General features: G+C 44.4%; 1 protein-coding gene across 9 annotated transcripts in view; it reads left to right on the top strand.

The window, feature by feature from the left end:
• The window catches only part of NHSL1 (NHS like 1), a 290,566-nt gene that overhangs the window by 200,711 nt on the left and 68,669 nt on the right, over window positions 1–21,186 (top strand). For 8 of the 9 annotated variants that reach the window (XR_009455153.1, XM_019479587.2, XM_006267444.4 and 5 more), the window contains exon 2: window positions 16,206–16,358. Coding sequence is in view for 8 of the 9 variants with exons in the window: in XM_019479587.2 (XP_019335132.1) it covers window positions 16,206–16,358 (153 nt within the window). In the remaining variant the exon portion in view is untranslated. Of the gene's footprint in view, window positions 1–12,522; window positions 13,140–16,205; window positions 16,359–21,186 lie in introns of those variants that run through there. The other variant, XM_059713500.1, reaches the window with a different exon arrangement.

Below are 21,186 nucleotides of genomic sequence, written 5' to 3'. Positions count from 1 at the left end.
GGCCGTTTACTGAGTTTTGGAAAGCCATGGAGGACCACATGACAGGCGGCCAGGGGCAGATAAATATTAATTTTCTAAATTTTTTAGGGGCCCCGCGGGCTGGATGGAATGGCCTGGTGGAATGTATTTTGCCCACCCCAAATCTTGTGCATGTATTTCTTCTTTCCTACATGTAGCTTTACATTTGTCTTTGCTGAATTGTTATCTCATCATTGGTAGTCCGTCAGTACGAGGATGACCGTCTTCCAATAACTAGGGGAGTCATTGGTGAATCCAGAGATGAATGTGGAGGCCAATTTTAGATCTGCCTGTTTGACTGCAGACATGACCAATAGTTCCAGGAAGAAGGAATAGATCCTAGTGATGTCGTGTCACAGCCCTTTGCCTTTGTTTCCCTTTTGTTATCTATAGCCCAATTCTCCAGCCTCATAGTCTCCTATGATTTGTTTTTGGTCATTCCTGGAAATCATTGATGCCCATATGGATAGGCAAGAATGGGTGGTGGTCTGGTGGATAGATGGGGTCTGGTAAAATTTCTGCAATATCCTTAATTCAGGCTCCAGGCATGCAACTGACCTGCGATTCCAGGTGTGGGAAATAGATGAGTGCCTTTCCTCCCCTTCCCCCTCCCCCGCCCCAGTCTCCTTTCAGGAGGAACTCCACAATCTCCTCCATCCTCCTCCTTCTTGTATATATCTAACATTTAATTTGTAGACTGCAAAATACTTAGCAGAGGTAGAGAAGTAACATAAGCCTCATTTTTACAGAAGGTGTTTTAAAACTTGGAGAATTAAATGACTCAAAATAAGCTAAGGCAATGAACAGAGTCACTGGAAAAGTGGGGAAAAATACTTTGGGCAGCAACTCACTACACCCAGAACATCCACTTATCCCATGTATGGAGATAAATGTTCAAATGAACAGCATGAGGAGGGGACATGGGAAGGCCCCTAAACTCTTTCTGTGACCTTTATATAAGTAAAACAAGCAGGGAATGCATCTCTGTCGGAACACCCATGGCTAGAACTCAGACTGGGATTAGTTAAAAATGGTTGTGGAATATTGCTGTAGGGCCACAGATACACAGCTGCCACGTCTAAACTTGTGAAGTGAATGAGGAGGCAGTGTGGAAATACAGTTAGGAAACTGTTTTTTAAAGGATGTTTCTTGAGGACAAGGAAAACAAATTTCTGCTCACTGCGGTTGCCTTACCTTAGTTGTGGGAATAGCCAAAGAAAAAATATTGCAGTTATGCTCTTATATTTTAAGATGAAGGATTAAGCAGTCACACATGGCTAAATGTTTTCTGCTCTCCTATGTGCAGGCAGAAGGTAGGGTAGTGTGGCATCTTAATGACTGACTTGTTCAGGGGGGCATGAGCTTTCACAGGTTACACACTACTACTACTACTACTATGGCCTATGCTATTCATAGCATCTGACAAAGTAGGTTGTAGCCTACTTGAATTTGTTAGTTTATAAGGTGCCACCCAGCCCAACTTCTGACCAACATGGCTAACTACCACTGTGATATATAGTTTGAATGGAGATATTCCAAACAACAAACTGCTATTTTAATTACTTGCAGATCTGCTAAAAAGCCTGTCTCTCTCTGTAGAGACTTTTTTGCATGATAAAGCTAGAGAATCTGAGGAAAGATTTTTAAACTGTCGAAAGGATAAATTAGCTTTATTGTGTTGTGTTGTTCCTCAATAGGATCATCAGATCAATCAAAGTCTCTTTCTTTTCTATCCTCTCTAGCTAAGGTTGCGCTGCTGCTTCTCATCTTCCTTGTTTTTTACCCTCCCCCTTTATTCCTCTCCCACAGCCTTCTTCCCAGTCTGAAGCCCTTAATCCTCAATGAGTATGAATAAATGAGGGAGCTGTTGTGGTTCTCTTTAAAGCAATACCTGCTTCGTAATTGCCTGTGTAGAGACAGACTCCTTGCATGGCTCCCCTGTGGGTTCAGCGGGGCATGGGGCTCTTTCTTTTACAGATGCTTTTGGATAAAATACCATCCCCCCTCATCCTCCTGATCCAAGGTTTAATGAATTATAATATGTTAGTAATTGGTGAAGTATCATGCTTCACGAAGAGTGAGATTGCCTTGAAAGAAGCCATTGTGATCAACTCGAGTTCAAGACAGGAGGGCAGCTGAATGTATTGCCACTTGGGAGTGCCTTTGTGGAGGGAACTTACTTTTGTTCTTGTTGGGGAAAAATGTCATGAGATGGCCAGACATGATTGGCCCTAAAAGAAAAAGACCCTTACAATTATAAATGTATGCTTGCTGGTTGCAGTGGAATAATTTTTGGGTCCAGCTCAACAATATAGGTTGGAAGGGGACTGAAATAAAACGGTGCACCCTTAAATGCTATTTGCCACAATATTTATATCCTTAGTTTTTCATAAAAGACTTCTTTAACTGGAAGAAGGTAGTGTAGTAATGCCTCTATTATGTGAAATGCTAAATATCCTTTGAAGTCAATGGAAATGGAAAAAAATGTTACATCTTAGAAAAAGTTCATTGCACTGTGAATGGTTGTGTTCTAAAAGTTCACTTCCCAGTTTCTCTCACCTGCAAGATCAGCGCCTGCTCACTCATATGTGCTAAGAGAGCATTCCAGATTAACTTGGAAATCATTTCCTTGCACAGCAGCAGCTGTTCCTAGGGACTGACAAAGAGATGACTTGGAGAGCAGTTCTAAATACGTAACATGCTTTAACGTGCTTACTTCTACACATGCAAACTTCTTCATATTGCATGGTCATGTCATCTGCAAGAGTGTGTCACAGATAAGTTGTTCTGAAATCATGCCTCGCATGTGACTTTCGAGCAAAAACATTTCTTTGACTTCTCATGAATATGCATCTTTCCTCCATTATTTTGCTTAGTCTTCTTCACTTATTGAATGGAGGCACATAGTAACAGTTTTCATGATGGGGCTCCCCATTCAGTCATGCATTTGTATTCTTTCTTTCAAAAGTTATTTAGAGCACTCGTGTATCTTTATTTTTGCTGATCAATGAATGTGACTAACCCTTATTGTTTAGCTTTTTACATAGATCTCAAAACAGGGTGGGCTACTTGAGCCATGGCCCAATCAACTGTTAGCACATGAATTTAGCTAGCTATGCAGTTAAAAAAAATAGCTATACAATTTTAACTGGAACAACAGTTGTGCATTTGTGTATTATATAAATTAAAGTGCTAACAGTTGGTCAGGCCATGGCCTGGGTGGCCCACCCCATTCCATAGCCTATGATTTTTTATTTTCTGAGCCTATGGTGCCTCTGTTAGCAATTTGATATCTCAGTCACTGAATTGACTTTAGGGTACATGATAATGGACATTAGGCTCTTACCTTCAAGAAAATAAACGGTAACATTCAATTGTGTAGGAAAAGGGCTGGATTCTTTATTTTCTGAGTTTGCTTAACACAGTAGTGTTAGTGAAGCATAATGTTCAGTGAAATTGGAATATACGATCCATTCAACAGTTCTTCATAGTGCCGTTTTTGATCTGTTTTTGATATTTGGGTTTTAGAACCTCAGCAGCTTTTCAGGAAATCAGTAACATTGGTGCAGAATTCCATAAATAAGGAAGCAAATGCTGGTTAAATGAAGGAATACTGTGTAGGTGGCCTGCTGTGAATATTTCTTAGGAAAGGGTATATTTCCAGACTGTGTCTAAGGCACCAACCTCTCATGTAGCTGTGAATGTCAAGGGACGGCTGTCCCAGATGGTTGCCATGAAACAGGTCAGTTATAAAGTTAACGCTAAAGAGGAAAGGGGAACAAAGCGTGGTCACTGCAATGGTCACTAGGGATCCAGGTTTTCCATTTCCCATGGAAAGGAGAAAGGAAAAAAACCCAGGAAACTACAGATTTCTCCTCGCAGGCCGGCAGAGTTCCAGCCTGCAAGGGGCTGCTTGGGGTTGGGGGGAGTGACAGGCTGGTGATCAGAGGTAGGGGGCCATGTACATGTGTATGTGCACATGGCTGGCCATGCAGCCAGGCATCGTGGGGCAGAGCAGCTCCCTCAGCTTGGGGGAGTGTAGGCTATGTGTAGGGAGTGTAGGCCGAGTGTAGGGGGTGGACCATAGCTGACAGGTGGGGAGGCGTGGGAGAGCATGTGCCCCACATATGTCTGCACCCATTGTAGGGCATGGGTCTGCAGCTTGGCTAGACTGGCACCAGGCAAAGGCCGCCTCTGCAGCCCTGTGGGTGGGACCCAGCGCAGGAGGGCAAAGCAGGGCAAGGAGGCTCAGTGCTGCTGCTGTTGCTAGGTGCACTGTGCTACCATGGCTGCTAAGGTGAGGCACCATCTGCCCCCCTGGCAGCAGTTGGGTTGGGGGAAAGGAGGGGCACAACTTCCAGCTGTTGCTGCTGGAGCACCTCACCTTGGTGGCCGTGGTGGCGTGACTGACATGGGACTCCTGGTGGTGGTAGCAGCACAGTGTTATGCCCCCTGCTGCTGCTCGGTGGGCAGGGGGGCACCTTACCTTGGTGGCCATTGTGGCACAGCATTCTCTCTAGGGCTGTGCAAAGCTTTGGTTACTGATTCGATTCAGAGGAGATTCAGCCCAATTCAGCGGCAGAATCTCCAAATCCAAATTGAATTGGGAGACCAATTAAGTGGTCTGAATAGATTTGAAGCCTCTGAATTGATTCAGAAAAGATTCAGAAATTTGGGTGGCCTCTGCTTGCTGCCGCAGGGACCCAGGCTCCATGCCAGTAAGTAAGGGGCAGTGGGGCTGGAGGAGGAGGGAGTGGACCATGGGGGGGGGGCCCTGCCAGACCCCATCCTCTGCCACGCTGCACCTGTGCCATGGGACAGCTGCTGTGCAGTTGCCAGTTGCCAGGCAGGGGGGTGATTCCCGCTGCCCCCCACTGCCCTGCGCTGCATGGCGGGGCTCTGCCATGAGCCCCCAGAGACCCTGATGATGGCTGCAGCATCCAGTGAGTACGGGGCTTTTTTTTTTTTAAGTCGGGATGCTGGGGACAGGCATGGCAGCCATTGACAAGACTGGGAGAGCCAGTGGGGGATGGGGTCTGTTCTCTTCAGAGAATCGGCCTAATCGATTTGGTGATTCTAATTGCTGTCCCGAATCAAATCACTGTCCCCTGAATCAGGCAAATCTGAATCCAAAGTGAATACTAGCTGCTTTGCACAGGCCTAATTCCCTCCCATACTGGATCCCACCTACTAGGCCTCGGAGGTGGCTCCTGCCCAGTGCTGGCTTGGCCAGGCTGCAGCCCTATGCCCTGCTGTGGGTGCAGAAATCTGGCATGGCATGAACCCCCCTCCCTCCCCCCCCCGATTATGTCACCTGTGACATTGCCTGTGTCTACACAAACCCCTTCCCCACAAACACAACTCCTGCCTCACACAGTAGCCACTGGTATCAGGGGGCAATGGGTCAGGAGTGAGGGGTACCAGCAGGGCTGAGAGGAGTGGCGGACTGTGAATTGGGAGTGAGGGGCACCAGCAGGGCTGTGGGGTGGAGGACTGTGGGTCAGGAGTGAGGGGCAGTGGCAGAGGCAGTGAACTGGCATATTGGGGCTGCTCAGTGCCACAAAGTGGCAGAGGAGACAGCCACAGCTGGACCCGTGTCCTTGTGAGCCAAGGGGAACTCTGATTTTCCATGATAAAACCAAAATCAAACACCAAAATATATAGGTAATTAGAATTTATGGGTGCCTATAGAAGTGTAGAACACTTGCTTTGATGCACTGTAATTACAGTGCATTGGAGCAGACTTGATTAACAGTGCATTGGAGCAGACTTGATTAACAGTGCATTGGAGCAGACTTGCTAATTAATATGTTCCAGCAGCCTTGGCATCTCATGTATTCACTGTCCCCACACTTCAAAATGGCAGTGGGGGCACTTTAACTGAAGCTCATCAAATGAGCTTCAGTTAAAGTGCCCCCACTGCCATTTTGAAATGTGGGATGCTGAATACACGAGACACTGTGGGCTCTTTTAATTAGAGCGGCTATAATTAAAGTGCACGCCCCCCCACCTTTGGAGCACGTGTAAAGACACTGCATTTTATTATAATTATTGAGGCACTGGTAAGCTTCCAATGGGTCAGGGGGCTGTGGGTTTGGAGTGAGGGATACTGGTAGGGTTGGGGGGCTTGGGAATGATGGGCAATGGCATGGACAGAGCACAGGCATATCAGGGCTGCTCAGCACCACAAAGGAGTGTGGGGGTACAACTGCAGCTGGATCCGCATTCTGGTGAGCGAAAGAGGCAGGGGAGCTCAGATTTTCCATGATAAAAGATACAAAATCAAATGCCAAAATGTATAGGTATTTAGAATTTATTTTATTATAGTGATTGAGGCACTGGTAGGCTTCTAAATTGCTTTAAAATTGTAAATATATTAATAAAACTTTGTTCAACTGACACCTATATATATATAGTGGCATTTCATTTTAATCATGGAAAAGTATAGATTTTTGGGGTTTGATCAGAGAATTTTGTATTTTTTTTTTTTAGCAGAGAAAACCAAGGTCCTTGATGGTCACCCACTTAGCAGTCTTCTTCCTAAGTATGTCCCAAAACATAAACTAAAATGCTGCTGTTGCAACATTATTGCAATACTGTTCTAGGGAAGAGTTATTTTCTTGGCTGTAGTGCATGTGTAGACAGTGACTGGGGCTGGCTGGGCACAAGGGTGCTACAGTGGGGGGACAGCCAGCCCCTCCACAACACATTGAACCAGGGCAGAGCAGCTCTGGGATGGGAGGCTGACCTGGTCCCCTTGCCAGCTGGGGCTGTGCTGCCCCAGCTCAGTGTGCTGAAGTCATGGGTGCACAAGTAAAAGCTGCACTCTGGAACAATACATCCAGTGCCAACTGAGCCAGAGTTTATTGCATTGAGCTAATTTCACATGTGGATGTGCTCTGTGTCTCTTACTTATTCCTAAGTGTTTTTTAGAGTCTAAGCTCTTGGGGCTGAAAGGTGGAACAAACCTGTTGTTTGTCTGGCTACGTTTCTATGACTTGCATGCGTGCACATATCTATGCGGGCCTGCATATGTTTGTAGCTAGATGCATATACTCAGTCTATACACTCAAGCTTATATGGCCACAGTCCAGGAGTAATAGAATCATAAACTGTGCATAAATGCTGAGCACTGCCATTTATGTGCACGAAGGGTAATGGAATGCCGCCCTAAATGACTTGGTCTAGGGCAGGCTTGTCCAACATGTGGCCCGCCAAGGCATTTTCTGTGGCCCGCGGTGCTGCGACGGGAAACAAAAGTAAACATGGTTTACTTTTGTTCCTGCCCCTTGTACCTCCCCCAGCCCCATAGCAGCTTCCTAATGGCTGCTGAAGGGCTGGGGAAGGGACAGGGTTCCCACACGCACCGCATCAACTTGACGTTGCTGATGTGATGCATGTGGGAAGAGGAGTAACTGTGTGCCTCTTGGGATAGGATGAGCCCAGCCAGAGCAGCAGGGGGCTCAGCTGCACTTAGGCAGGGGGAAAATGCAGCTGAGCCCCTGCCACTTCGGCCAGGCTCATCCCCCTCGCAAGTGGCACACAGCTCCGCTGCTGCTTCTCCTGGCCAATGCAGACCCGGCCCGCCTTCTCCTGTCCCCAGCATCACATGGGGAAGCCACCGCTTCCCGGCCCGAGCAACTTGCTGCTCCCCGCCCGCAGGCAAGAGGCAGCCCAGCTTGGCCACCTGGCCCCGGGTTGCTGGCGGAGGTGGAGTAGTGCGGGCAGGTGCCTCCTCCCGCCAGGCTGTCGGCATTGGCCGTGCTGTGCAGGGCAGCCCTGGGCTTGGGCAGAGCCTGCACTCGCTGCACCCTGAGGTGCCGCCTGGCCCCAGCTCCGGCTCCCTCCAGCCCGGTGCGGTGCGGCAATGCGGACCCGTGGAGGCTGTGCGGCAGCCAGGCTTGCCCTCATTCTCTCTTTGCTGCCTCCTGCCCGGCTGGGGTGCCACAGGTAGGGCTGGGTCAGGGCAGGAAGACGGTGCCTCCCCCGGGGCCGGGCTGGTGACTGTGGGCTCCCGGCACCTGTGTGTGTGGGGGGGGGGGTCCCTGCCTTTCACGGGGAGGGAGCAACTCCATCCTTTTAACTCCCCAAATCACACTACTTTCCCATGCTCTCAAGCCACGCCTGGGTCCAATACCAGAATAAACACAATAGATTAACAATACAAAAATACTCAGGATTTCCTCTCCTGAGAGCAAAAGGAAAGAAAATATTCAGGCTCATCACTGATATATGGAGATCCTGTTTGTACGTACTCCATTGAAGCAAGTTTCACTGACTTTGGCACACCCCAGTCAAAGTCCCTAGCCTCGGCTGTAGCCAATGCCCAGTACCTCTGAGGAAGACTTAAAAACACCCTGGCACATATAGCAGAAAGGGGAAGGGTGGTGGTGGGGGCAACTAGCAAAGCCCAGAAGCATGAGAAGTACCCGTAGTAGAACATGGGCATAGCTATGCCTAGATCAGGGGTAGGCAAAATATGGATTTTAGACCACTTTTCCAGACCCATTTCATTGTCACTTCCTGCAACTTAATTGGTATCAAAGGTCACGTGACATCACTTCCTGATGTGATACCACTTCCTGTGAGGTCTTGGAATATGGCTCCCCGGCCCACTGGATGATAAAAAGTTCATGATCCGGCCCCACATTCAAAAAGGTTGGACACCCCTGGTCTAGAGTCAAGCATGAAGCCTACAACACAGCCGGTCATTGGACGAGGGTCTCAAAGTGCCAGATTAGCAGCCTCAGTCTTGGGCTATCCTTCTGAGGTGCTTGGACACACGGACACGGACACACAGACACGGACACACCCTTTGCTTGTCTCACTAACTATTTAAAATTTTATTTTGAGGCATGTGGTTCATTTGCTGGGGTGCCAGCAATGGAGGCTATGGACTTCTAATAATCATCTAGGTAATAGAGATGGTAAAATCTGTCTTGTTTTTCTGTTCTCAGTGTAGAGGGACTGCCTAATTTTCCTCCAATATCAATCTATTCAGGAGAGCCTAGGTTAGGCACTCTGACTGTTCAAATCATAAGCAGCTTGAATGCAGTTGTGGTAACAGTTTAGTGATATAGAACATGTCCACCAGGAACCAAGTTGAGACCATTAATTAATTTCACAGAAACCACTAAACTTCCATTCAATGGTACGAGCTTTTAGTTTTAGCTTTCATGGTTCAAATATGAACCAGCTTCCTAAAGATGTGAAGATGCAAGCAGTCTAAGTGATGGTTTTCCTAAGCTATCCTCTTCTCATACCAGTTTCTACAGGACTTTGTGATGAATTGCAGCTGTTGGTTTTGGATAGCTGTACTATCCTGTTGGGCAGCATTTAGATTCACTTCCAAGGGTAATACAAACCTGGAAAGTTCACAGGGGATTGCTTTGTGAAGTGAGATTTGAGGCACTGGCCTTATGGTACACCTAAGCTTTTTAATGTTTCAGTGTGGGTAATGAGCATAGTGTTTTACTGAACCAGGACATGACAGACAGACAGACAGATGCCTTCATAGAGGGGGAAGGAAATGGTCTTCTCCATTCCAGAGTGCCATGAGCTCCTCAGTGTAAGTATTTGGTGTTGGAATTTGATTGACTATGTCAGCAATTCAGCTAAAATTCCTTTATTAAATCTGAAGGCCAAGTGCAGTCATACAGTTACCATAAATACTTACAACTGGGGTAGCAAGGGAGACTCTAACCATGCCATGCTGGCTGGCTGCAGCACTAGCTTACACTAGCAAAAAAAACGCTCTCTTGTTTCATTTCATCTGTCTAGAGTTCTCATTACATCATCCTATTGTGAGTTCCAAAAATTGATCAGATCTAGCCTGTTACTTGCACACATACCTAACTTATTCCCAACACACAAAACCTCTTCTTAATCCCTTTGTCTGTTCTTAGTGAGTTTCACCTACCTTTCCTCCTACATTAGCATATCTATGGTTCTTCACACTCCATCCTGACATTAACATCTTCACTAGAGGTGCACCGATATATTAGTCTGATGTCGGATCGGCACCGATATAAAGAAAATTGACTGTATCAGAAATTGGCTTGATGTAGCTGACAATTTGGCCAATTAAATGCCCATACATGCGTACAGCCACAGCACAGCATGTAGGCAGCAAGAAGCACAGATGGCAGCTTGGAAAGCTGCATGCAGCTGGTAAGTCTGTTGTGGTGAAAGGGAGGGGAGAGGAAAGGTGCGTGGGGGGGGGCAGATCAACATCCCCTGTGGTGAGGGAGGGAATGGGGCAGGTGCAGGTGCTGCCCGGGTGGGGCGGGTGCAGGAAGGAGCTGCACCTCATCCAGGGGACCCGGTGGGGGGCAGCTCCCACTGCTGCACACACCCCGGGAGGGCACGGGGGGTGTGTCCCTGCATCTATGTCAGGGGTCAGGGTGGGCTGCAGCTGTGGGCTGAGGCTGGGCCTGTACTGAGCTCTTCTCGATGCATGGGTGGGGGGTTGGGTCAGGGCCGCGCTTAGGCAGGCAGTAGTGGTGCTGGGAGGGGGCGGCTATGGCAAAATTTTAAGGTGACTGCAGCCCCTTCCAGTGCTACCACTGGCTGCCCTGAGCACAGCCTGGCCCAGCTCAGCCCCCACCAGGAAGAGCCCGGCACAGCTCAGCCCCAGCCTACAGCTGCAGCCCGCCTCACCTGCCCCCACTGCACAGATCCAGGGGCACACGTCCCCCCATGCCCTACTCCCTTCCTCACCACAGGGGCCTTGATCTGCCCCCCCCCACGCCCCTTCCCTCGCCTCTCCCCTTCCACCAAAACAGACTTACCAGCTGCACACAGCTGTATTGAAAATCAGATTGGTATCAGCTGATATGCCTCCTTAAAAATCAGCTATTGCTGTTGGCCCCCAAAATCTCTATCAGTGCTTCTCTAATCTTAACTATCTCTCTGTGTTTGTCTGTCTGCCTGTCTTTGTTTTTTTTCCTCAAACAATGGATCCCTGGCAACTTTTCATGCTCGCATCTGATATAAAACATTTAATCACCCAATGCCTAGTCATAGTGTACTGTACATTTCATAATTCCTTTCATTTGGTTGCTCTGAAGACCTCTGTCTCTGGATGGATGGATGCCCCCAGAGCAGGTTTACAGCTGCATTTCTGGGTTTGGGCATGTGGGAACCAATAGGCGTGGTGTGTTTGGGGCCCATGGTTCCTGGGATAGCCTGAGAACACAATGTAGTCCTACTCACAGAGCTACACAAAGGAAAATTGAAAAGTTTGGGAGCCATGCCCTTCTTTAGTATCTGTCAATGGATTGAGATCAACCAGTGGGATAGGGAGGAGGGTAGGAAATATGTTTCCCCCTTTCAGCCAAACAGCACAGCTTCTTGCCAGTCTGGTACGTGCTCTTCCTGAAGGGCTGCCTGTGTGCTGATCCAGACAGATTGCTTCCTGGACCCACTCCTGCTGTAGTGATCCCTTCTCCATCGGTACTTGTGGAATCAAATACACTTGCAACTTGTACAATGCTTTTGGATTTTTCAGGCTGAAAGATGATGTATATGTATACAACATTTTTTTGATGCACTTTATCTCCCCTTCTGCACACTTGCTACTCTTAGGCAAACCTGTGAGGCTGGGAACTGATGTTTTTTTTCAAGTGCACCTGCTTGTACATGCTGTACTGGAAGGGTTGTAACCTGTAACAGATTTCAGGGCAGACTAAGACCCCTGCTGCTGGTATTTCTTTCCCCAAAGAAAAATCCTTTCATTGTTAACCCAAAGCAGTTGCCTAGCCTTGCTTTGTAAGGGAGGACTTGCTTTTTGAGTTTTAGCATTGTGTGTGGGGCATGCCCTGCTGAGCACATTGATGGAGTACTTAGCATTTTTCTTCTAACTTTTATAAAATTGTAAGTTGTTTTTAAGCAGGAAAACATAATATACCTATAATTGGAAGTGTTCAAAGCCTCAGGAGGAAGCTGCATTTCAAAAAACCTTCCTTTTATTCAAGTTCAATTTATGTCGACTTATAATTTCTGTATAGGACCAAAATGATTTAATTCATTTACTTTTCATTCATTTTCTTATTTTACTTTTCCATGTAGTTTCCAAGTTGACACTAATCAGGACACATCAGCTTGTGATCATAGTGAGATTCAATGTGTAAGGTTACTAGATGGATCTGATCACTATCAGTTCCTGAAAATTATTTTGAAAGCAAAGGAATGCATAGGAGAAAAAAAGCCTCATTTTGTGGACAATTAAATTGCAGCTCTTGGGTCATTAATAAAGTGAGAGCAAAAGTATAAGGGAAAAAAAAAAGGGGTGGTGGGGAAGATGGGAAAGGAGGGGATCCTAATTTGCACAAAAATACCATGCTCCTTTACAGCTCCATGGAGATTCTATTGTGGCGCTTTGCTGCTCATAAATGTTTCCTATGGTATAGGAGGGAGGGAGGGATTGGGGGCGTGTTTGGAAAACAATAGTTGAAAGCCTCACTGTCCCAGCCAGTTCAGATTCCATACACACACAGTTAGACTGGAAGATACAAAGGATTGACATGAAAATATCCACATCTCTCTCCGCTACACTGTAAAGAGTTTAGAAGATCCTTGTTTGCACAGTGTAAAAGGAAATTACCTACAACTGTCACTGCAGCAGACTAAACTTGGAGAGGCAGAGGGGAGGGGGGTGTAGAACTGTTGACCTGCTGGAGAGATTGCTGAATGAATGAGCACTGAGGCAAAAAGCCTGATCGTGGCTCCATGCAAATGTGAACAACGAATGGCTCTCTTTTTTCTTTCTTCACATGTTGTAACGGGCTATTTTCAGCTCCTGGGATTACATTTCAGAAAGTGGTTTTCAGGTTTGAGGTTGGTTAATGGTTTCCAACTGCCAAGACAATAAGAGCGGACTCTGTTTGTGCAGAGGAGGAGAGTGGGCAGAAAAGGGAGGGGTGCACGAAGAGACAAAGTTAGTGGGGTTTGTGGAGTTTTAACAGGTACAGCCTGAAAACCACACACCTGCTTCTTGCGTCCTGATTTTATTTTTTTCTTGTATGGGATATAAACTCCAGGATTGCAGATAAGCACGTCGGAAATGGTGGTGTTCATCAATACAAAACTTAAATCTTTAATTAAACTTTTCAAGAGGAAGAGTAAGTAATTGTGCAGATGTGCTCTCTTTCAAGAAAGTGATGGAATTTTCTTAGACAAATGTATTCAGTTAAATGATGCTTTATGGATTATTGCCTCTTAATCAACATGTCTATGTGTTTCTCCTATGCAGCAATGCTTCATAATGTCCAGAAACTGTTATGAAAGTCAGTATTACTGAGTGTGTGCTTCTTTGTGATTGTTTGTGTGTGTGTGTCTGTGTGCATGCGCGCACGTGTGGACTTCTCTGGTATCCTTTTGTCTCTTTTAATGGCTCTGAAGAAGCCAAACTTTTCCTTATAATATTAAACTCTTTGATACCGGGATTGAAAGCTTTGTGTCCTTTGCTACTCTCTGTAGGTATCATAGCATGCAAAGATGTTAATGTAATGTCTTCTGGTTTCCCCTGCTGTGCAGCTGCTGAACATGTATAATAGACTCACCTTTTATGCAGAAAACCTTGTTCTGGACTGAATAGTGCTCACTGTAAATTTCAAAGCTTTTATACGTAATTGCAGCTTCCGTGTAGTTGCAGACTTTTTTTTCTTTTAATTGTTGTGATTTTTGATTTAATCTATTACAACTGGAATAGTGTGACATGACAGCTTATACATAGCACATCTTTGTTGTTTAATTATACTTTAGATAAGCAGTAAACTTCTCTTGGTATGGCAGAACTACAGCTGGACAATAATATGGCTGCTATCCTTCTGTCAGAGCGTCTCTTCTATAATCTTTCTATAAGGGGGATGCATTAGGAAGAGTTTTCTTTGGCAAGTCAGTGAATACTTGGTTTTCTAAAAGATGAGGATAGTATCTGCTGTGATCAGGTAGTTAGTGATCTGTCTGTTCATTATCATGTGAATTTGAAATCTAATTAACAAAGACAGGGAATGCAGTCCTATGTTGTTGGCATTCTCTGTCTTGCTGCATGAAGTGCATTTGTTCCCAGCTAGTGCAATGCAAATAGGTAGAAGTGAGGAGGAGCCTTGTGGCCAAAGCAGTCTTAAGGGCAGATTAAGAATCTAACCAAAATGTTATGAAAAATATCTTTGAAGTATCTGACAGAAAACCAAAGAAACAGGGAAACTGAACTAAGAGCCCTTTTTAAACTCATGTCTTGTAATACCCAGGAGTGTTTAGATACTGAAGTTTTAATTTGGGTTCCTTTTATTTTTAATTAATACAATTTATTTTCCGATCAAAATCCTTTTTCTAGAGTTTGTGATGAGGGGATCAATCACTTCTCAGATGTGTGGATGCTATCGCCTTCCTGCTGGGCTTTGCTCTCTATGGCTTCTCTGGTGCCATACAGAGCACATCATTTTTTATTCTTGATACTAGAACACAAGGTCCTATGCTGTGTGCATTGAAGTAGGTGGTGTGCAATCGCTAAACAATGCCCCAACTGTCAGCAGTGAAAGGTAATGAATACTCAAAAAAGTGGAGGACAGCAATGCAGCCAATATGATTTGGTTGAGCCAGCATGACAGGTGCTTGGGAGGCAGCACAGCTGTACCCTCCCCAGATAAAAGCAGGGATGCAGAGCATGTGGGCTGAAGGCCAAATGCTGCCTGAGGGATCATAACATGCGACCCCCAACTGCCCTTTCCTGTTATTACAGGGTGAGGGATAGGGCTGTTTGACTATAAAAGTGTTGGTTTTTTTTATTGATGGTAAACAAGAGCAACTATTATCTGTGAGGGAAGATAAATTACAAGCAAATATTAGGGCTGCTTGCTTTTGCTAATTAGGTAATCAATGTATTACTAGGTCTAATCTGTAAAGAACCTTGAACTTTAAGAGTGCCAAAAATTTCATTTTAAGAGATGTAAATGAACATGTAGTTGCATGTTAGTGATGGTGTGGTGGGAAGTTTGTCATTGGTGGTGGCGATCACTTGATTCAAAGGTAGCATCTACCATGGCTCACTGACAGATCTTGAGGCAGTCCTTGAGCCACAGAAGGGTTTTGTTCCCTATGTTCTGCTGGAAAGTGTAAAAACGTGATTCATTTTGCACTCATGACAGTGTAAAGCCAGTGCAATTTAGTGAAGTTGTTTCTGATTTTTACCAGTGTGAGAACAGAAGAGGCCCAGCCATTTTCCACACATGGACAAGACCTCATGTGGAATACTCTGCATAACTTTACGTGGTGGTAGTGTTGGAGCGATGCTGCAGCTGGTGGTCCAGGAAGTCTGGGAGAGATGAGGATATTTTTATGGGTAATACCTTTTATGAGACCAACTGCATGGTTGGGAGATGCATTAGATAAGCTTTTGAGCACAAAGTGCTCTCCTGTAGAAGAACTTTGCTTGACAAAAGCATGTCTAAAATGTCTCCCAGCCATGCACTTGATCCAATAAAAGTTATCAACCCCAAAAATACCCTTGCCACTTATATAATTCTAGTCATTCATGCTCAGGGAAGATGAGTTCAGGCTGTAACAGAAATTAGCAGACAACAGGGCAGGGTGGCAAGTTGGAGACTAACTAGTAACTGATAACCAGTTAGTTTCAAAGGTGCCATCATTCCCTGCCTTTTGCCTAAATTCAGACAAATGAGGCTAACTACCTCTCTACTAACAGGAGCAGGGCAGGGCTACTGGGGTAAACAGGAGAATTGAAATCCGGTCTTTATTAAAGGAGGCTGAAAGAGCTTGGCTTATTGTAGCTTAGTAAAACAAAGCCTGAAAGGGGACATGACTGCTCTCTGTGAATAAATCAGTAAACACCAGGGAGGGGAAAAAATGTTATTTAAGCTGAAGGGCAGTGTCAGTAGAATAAATGGATATAAATTAATTGTGAACACATTAGACTGGGACTTGAGTAAGATTTTAGAGCAGCCTTCTAATTGGAGTAGTGAGCTAAACACCTTCATTGGTTTTATGATGGAGCTGAAGCAGTTGTTATATGAGGTAGCTGCCTGCAACAGCTGGGAGTCGAGAGTTTCTTCCAGTCCCATATTCCCATTTTTTTTTAATCAGTAACCCCCACATTTACTACCCGTTTATTAATACTTCTAATTTGATTGTGTCTCATTTTGGCATTATCCTCTGTTTTTGTGCAGCTGTCTCCAACCTAGATGAAGAGAGTAGATGGACAGTCCATTATACTGCCCCATGGCATCAGCAAGAAAATGTGTTCTTGCCTTCCTCAAGGCCACCCTGTGTGGAGGATCTCCATCGCCAAGCTAAGTTGAACCTCAAGTCAGTGCTGAGAGGTAAGATTCCACTGATTAAAACTGTTGATAAATTGTCATAGAGAAATCAGTAATGTGTGTGCTCCTACATCGTTTTGCCACTAGAGAGAGCCTAGCTTTTCAATGGAGCTCAGAATCTTTTTGAAGCATGTTTTGGGTTTCAGAAGTAAGACATTGTTCTTCTGTTTTACAAAAGGTTGTTCTTAAAGTTGTAAGGACAAAATTCTAGCATGCACATGCACAGCTCCATGTAAAGGCATTCAGAGTTCAATGTGTACACCTAAATGCAGTGTGATTCTAATTTTATAAATTTTGGAGTTGGGATGGATGGGTTCCTGCATTAAAAGGAAAAATGAAAAAAGATTTTAAGTGCATGCAAAGTATCTCTTTTAAAAACATTAAGTCTGTAAAGCTGGCTTCTTACTGGCTCTTGCATGTATATAGCCACGGCTATAGAAAGTGGCATTATGTTTTGTTAATGCAGCCAGGTGAATGGAAGCAGCTATGGGAGACAAGTTCAGGATGTCTATCTTTGAGTAGGGGTAAACGTTTTAAGACACTGGCCTGCTGCATTGATTTTTAAAACTTATTTGTCCTTTTGATTATTCAGTGAAGAGGAGAGGCCCGCAATTTCACCTGCCATTCGGAATGAGGCCCAGTTAAACACCAGTTATTTTGTTTGTAAGGACAAAATAGACTACAGTTGTTACTTGTGTTTTTGAATGCACAGAAATGTTCTTTTTATAGATAGAAATGGAAAAAATGTTCTGTTGCCACATTTTATTCTGTGTATTTTTTTCCCCAGTTCTGCAGTTAATTGGTGTTCACTTTCTCTCTCAGGTGCCTTTGACTGTAATGAAATAGGTGCTCTTGACAGCCAACTTTATTAGATCACAGGGAACCCAGCAGATAGTCGAAATGCTTTTGCACTTATTTCATTTGTATAGTGCTTTGGCTTTGAACTGTTTCCTTGTAGTGTGAATACTTGTCAGTTGTTTACAGTAAAAAGGTACTTGTCTGCTACAACCTAAAGAAAATATGGTAGGTACTTAAATGAGAAAATGTTAAATCTTAACTACTAGTTCTTTTCTACCTATTCTCTATCTTGGGAATCTTAGCAAAGAAAATTATACAGGCCAAATTCATTCCACCTGTTGTTTCTTTTACTTCACTGAAGGTGTATCAGGGATGAATGTCTTTCTTTAGTGGATTATATATAAACCATATTAGTATGAAATTGATTGATTTATTTAATTACTGTCATTACCATATATTAGCTTGAAGATATCAAGCTAAGTGGTTAACTGATGTCACTTTGTTTGGAGCTCTTCAATAAAACAAAAGCTTCAGGGCTAGCTGTTAATTAGTCACAGCAAGTTACACTGTATAGAAACTAATCAGTTTATTACCAAAGTTTCTTCTGTTGTACATAAATCAGATTTTATTTCCATGCTGCCATGGGCTGGGCAAAATAAACACAATTCTTTAACATCTTAAAAAAATGAAAACATAATTGCATTGTTTTTAAATTCTCATCAGTGAGATTTCTGGTCCAAGAGATGATAAATTCTCAAAGCCAATGTTTTAATTTTCTGAGTTTCATGATGAAAGTTAAGATTCCCATAGCAGTAATAGCATGCTCATTGTAAATGGGCTATGTTATGTGGTCATGCCATTACTGTGCAGTAATACAGAATCTTTGTGTGTTTTGTGCTTGGAAAATGTATCTATTAGCCAAAATCTGGGGAGGATGGATTCTATTGGTAATGGCCTTGTAAGGTGTGTGCCCTATCTTCTTCCCATATTCAGCATTCAGAGTTGCACAGAGTTCACATCTTTTATATTAGACATTTAAAGGTTGATAAATTTAGTCTCTGACTTCCTTTTGTTCTAGCTGGTGCTCACTGGAAAGAACTTCCTCTCTTCTCTGTGCTAAAGCCTTCTGATTTATGGTAGTCTGCTACCTGTCCCCCAGGCAAAGTAATGATCTTGGACTCAGCTTCTTGGCAGTTCCCACAGCAGCAGCTCGCTCTGCCTGGCTGCCATTTCCTGTGTCTCTGCCGCCACCACCACTGCTAGACCTGGTCCTGTTGCCTGGATATCCTAGCCTGTCTCCCTGCACCCACCACCGGGGGCACCAGATGGAACCAGGTGGGCAGGCAAGGTCTCCATGGAGATCAGCCCAGAACCGCTGTGGCCAGGACACACTTGGCGGGCAGATGTGAATGGGGCCACGGATGGGCAGGAAGCAGCATCTGGGAGTGAGACAGGTGGCTAGGGCAGGGGCTGGGATTGTAGGCCAGTGATAGTGTGGGGCAGGGGCCTGGGGCAGAGCCACGATCTGCTTCCCACACATCCTTGAATGCAGAACTGGCACCCATCAGGGACATGAGCAAAACAACTCATGGCTCTGGCAGGATGATCACTTACAAAGGCCTTTGTTTTTCCCTGTGGCTGCATTGCTCCATTTGCTTCAGATTCCAGTTTCTTTAATTTGGATCTCAACTTCTTTCATGTCCTTTCTCATTCTCCACTTCTGACACCATATAGTAATCATCAGCTTCAATAAACAAAGGCATATGGGAATGAGAAGAACTAAAAAGCAAGTTTTATTTGTGGAGCAGTAAGCAAGCTTCCGTTATTCTTCAGTCTCCCTAACTACATACATAACTCAGGGACCATCACTCAATTCTCAGCCTCAGTAGTCTTCTTCTTAGTTAAGGAGCATCTTTAAATTACAACTTATGTTGCTGCCTTCCTAGACTGCTCTTCAAAGGTGCCTTCTCAGTTCTCCAGGGATAAAGAAACAAGAAGTACTCTATCTACCTGAACCCAAAATCACCCTGAATCTAAGATGACTCCCCAATCATTAAATTCTATAACTGCCCCCTTACACCTTGGTCCTGCCGCCTGTCTCCCCACTGCTTACCCTCCTGTGCCAGTGTACCCCAGCACCTGTCTCCCTACCCCCCCCGGCAGTGCCTCCTCATGCTACTTGAGCATAGGCCAGAGCTGCTGCCACTGCCATCATTGCTATGAGGCTGGGCTGGGCCCAGAACAGCCACGTGCTCTGTGCCCCATGCTGGAGTGGGGCAGGAGCTGACGTGTAAGCATCAGGTGGTAGGGGTGATGGGGCAAAGCTGTGTAGGCAGCACCTGTGGCTCTGATGTTAACCTTTAGGTTCAGGCCAGAGTTGGAGCCAGTTACATTTTCCTTTTCCGCTGAAGTCTTTTGGTCCAAGCCTTGCTTGGGTTGTGAAATCTGTAAACCTGACCACCCTTATTGGAGGGTATTGACTATTTTGTTACTTTCATGCCTTGGTGCATGAGAAGCTCAGGTTAAAAACAGCATGCCCCTCCTTCCCCTTCTGCCTTGTACTTAAATCTGTCATGAGGGGCTTTTTTCCCCTTGTTAAATGGAGAACTTTTCATGTTGCAGATACAGATTGCTCTGTTATAATGCAGTCTTTCCAAATCAAAATTCAGATACACCAAATAGAAGCATGTCTTATGTTTTTATCTCCAACTTTGTTTGAATTCTGTGATGGGGTTTAGTTTACATGGAAAAATAAATTAATATATCCACACCTCACTACTTACCTTTGCAGGAACATGAATTGCTACGATACTGAGTTTATGAAGTTAAAGAGGAAATTGTTGTGGGATCCCCTTGATAAAAAATGGGCAGCATTATACTTTGCCAGTCTCCTGGATGCTGATGTTGCTTAGTGGAGACTTTTTTACTTCCTTATGTTGTTTCATGTCTTCCTACAAGTAGTTACACAGCTGCTACTGCTTATAGTTTTCTGAAGTAGTAGCAGCAGCATAAAATGGATAAAGTTCTCCCCTGTTTTATTTTTGCCCATTTAATCCTTTGCCCATTTGAAAAGATAGGCAGATATCTTGAAAACGGCAGCTGTGGCAAAAGAATAAAGTTTACATCTTTACATTTATATTTGTTTAAAGTTATATTTTATTGGTTGTTGTAATGTAAAATCTCGAGGAAATACAGTCATAAAAAGCAATCGGGTTACTATGGGATTTATAACTTTGACTTTCTAGGCTCTATGATTAAACTTAAACGTAAACCTTGTGTAGCATTTTTAAATATGTTTAAAATGAAGACAGGTAAGTTATAACAACTGCAGCCAAAAATATTAGATGGGATATCCTAGGAGCTGAACTATTTGCTACGTTTTGATTTAATTATTTTTTTCTTTTCCGCTGAAGTCTTTTGGGCTAAGCCGTGCTTGGGTTGTGAAATCTATAAACCTGACCACCCTGATTGGAGGGGATTGATTATTTTGTTGCTGTTATTCCCTAGTGCATGCGAAGTAAGTAATAATCAGCCCAGGTTAAAACCAACAAAAGCAGAAGCAGAGCAATTGCCACTAAGTCACCTTGCAAGATAACAAATGTGTAAAATCTTTCAAAATAGTTAAACAAAAACTCTGTTGTTTTGTCAAGGGATATTTACATGGCCTTTCTTTCTAGTATTAACCAGGTCAAAACCTGCTGAGCTTTTAAAATTATACAAGGCCAAAACTATTCACACTGATAGAAATTTTAAGAACTCAGCAGGTTTTAGATATTATGGGCCTCACCAGAAGCCCGTTGAAGTGAACAGGAGGGGAAAAAGACTTATTGTATTCAACAGGCTTTGAGAAACGCACAATAAATAATGATAGCAGTTAAGCTAATAGCCTTTTAAAGAGCAGTCATTCACTTAAATTTGTTGCCTAACTTATATAATAAAGGTTGAGAATGGTATTCTCATTGCAATGCTTTTATTTTAGACAAAACAGTTTTTTTCTCTTAGTTGTGAATATTTGGTTCAACCAAGATCTTGG

This window comes from Alligator mississippiensis, chromosome 1, assembly GCF_030867095.1.
Source record: "Alligator mississippiensis isolate rAllMis1 chromosome 1, rAllMis1, whole genome shotgun sequence".
Lineage (NCBI taxonomy): Eukaryota > Metazoa > Chordata > Crocodylia > Alligatoridae > Alligator > Alligator mississippiensis.
This window is presented reverse-complemented; position numbering and strand designations above follow the sequence as displayed.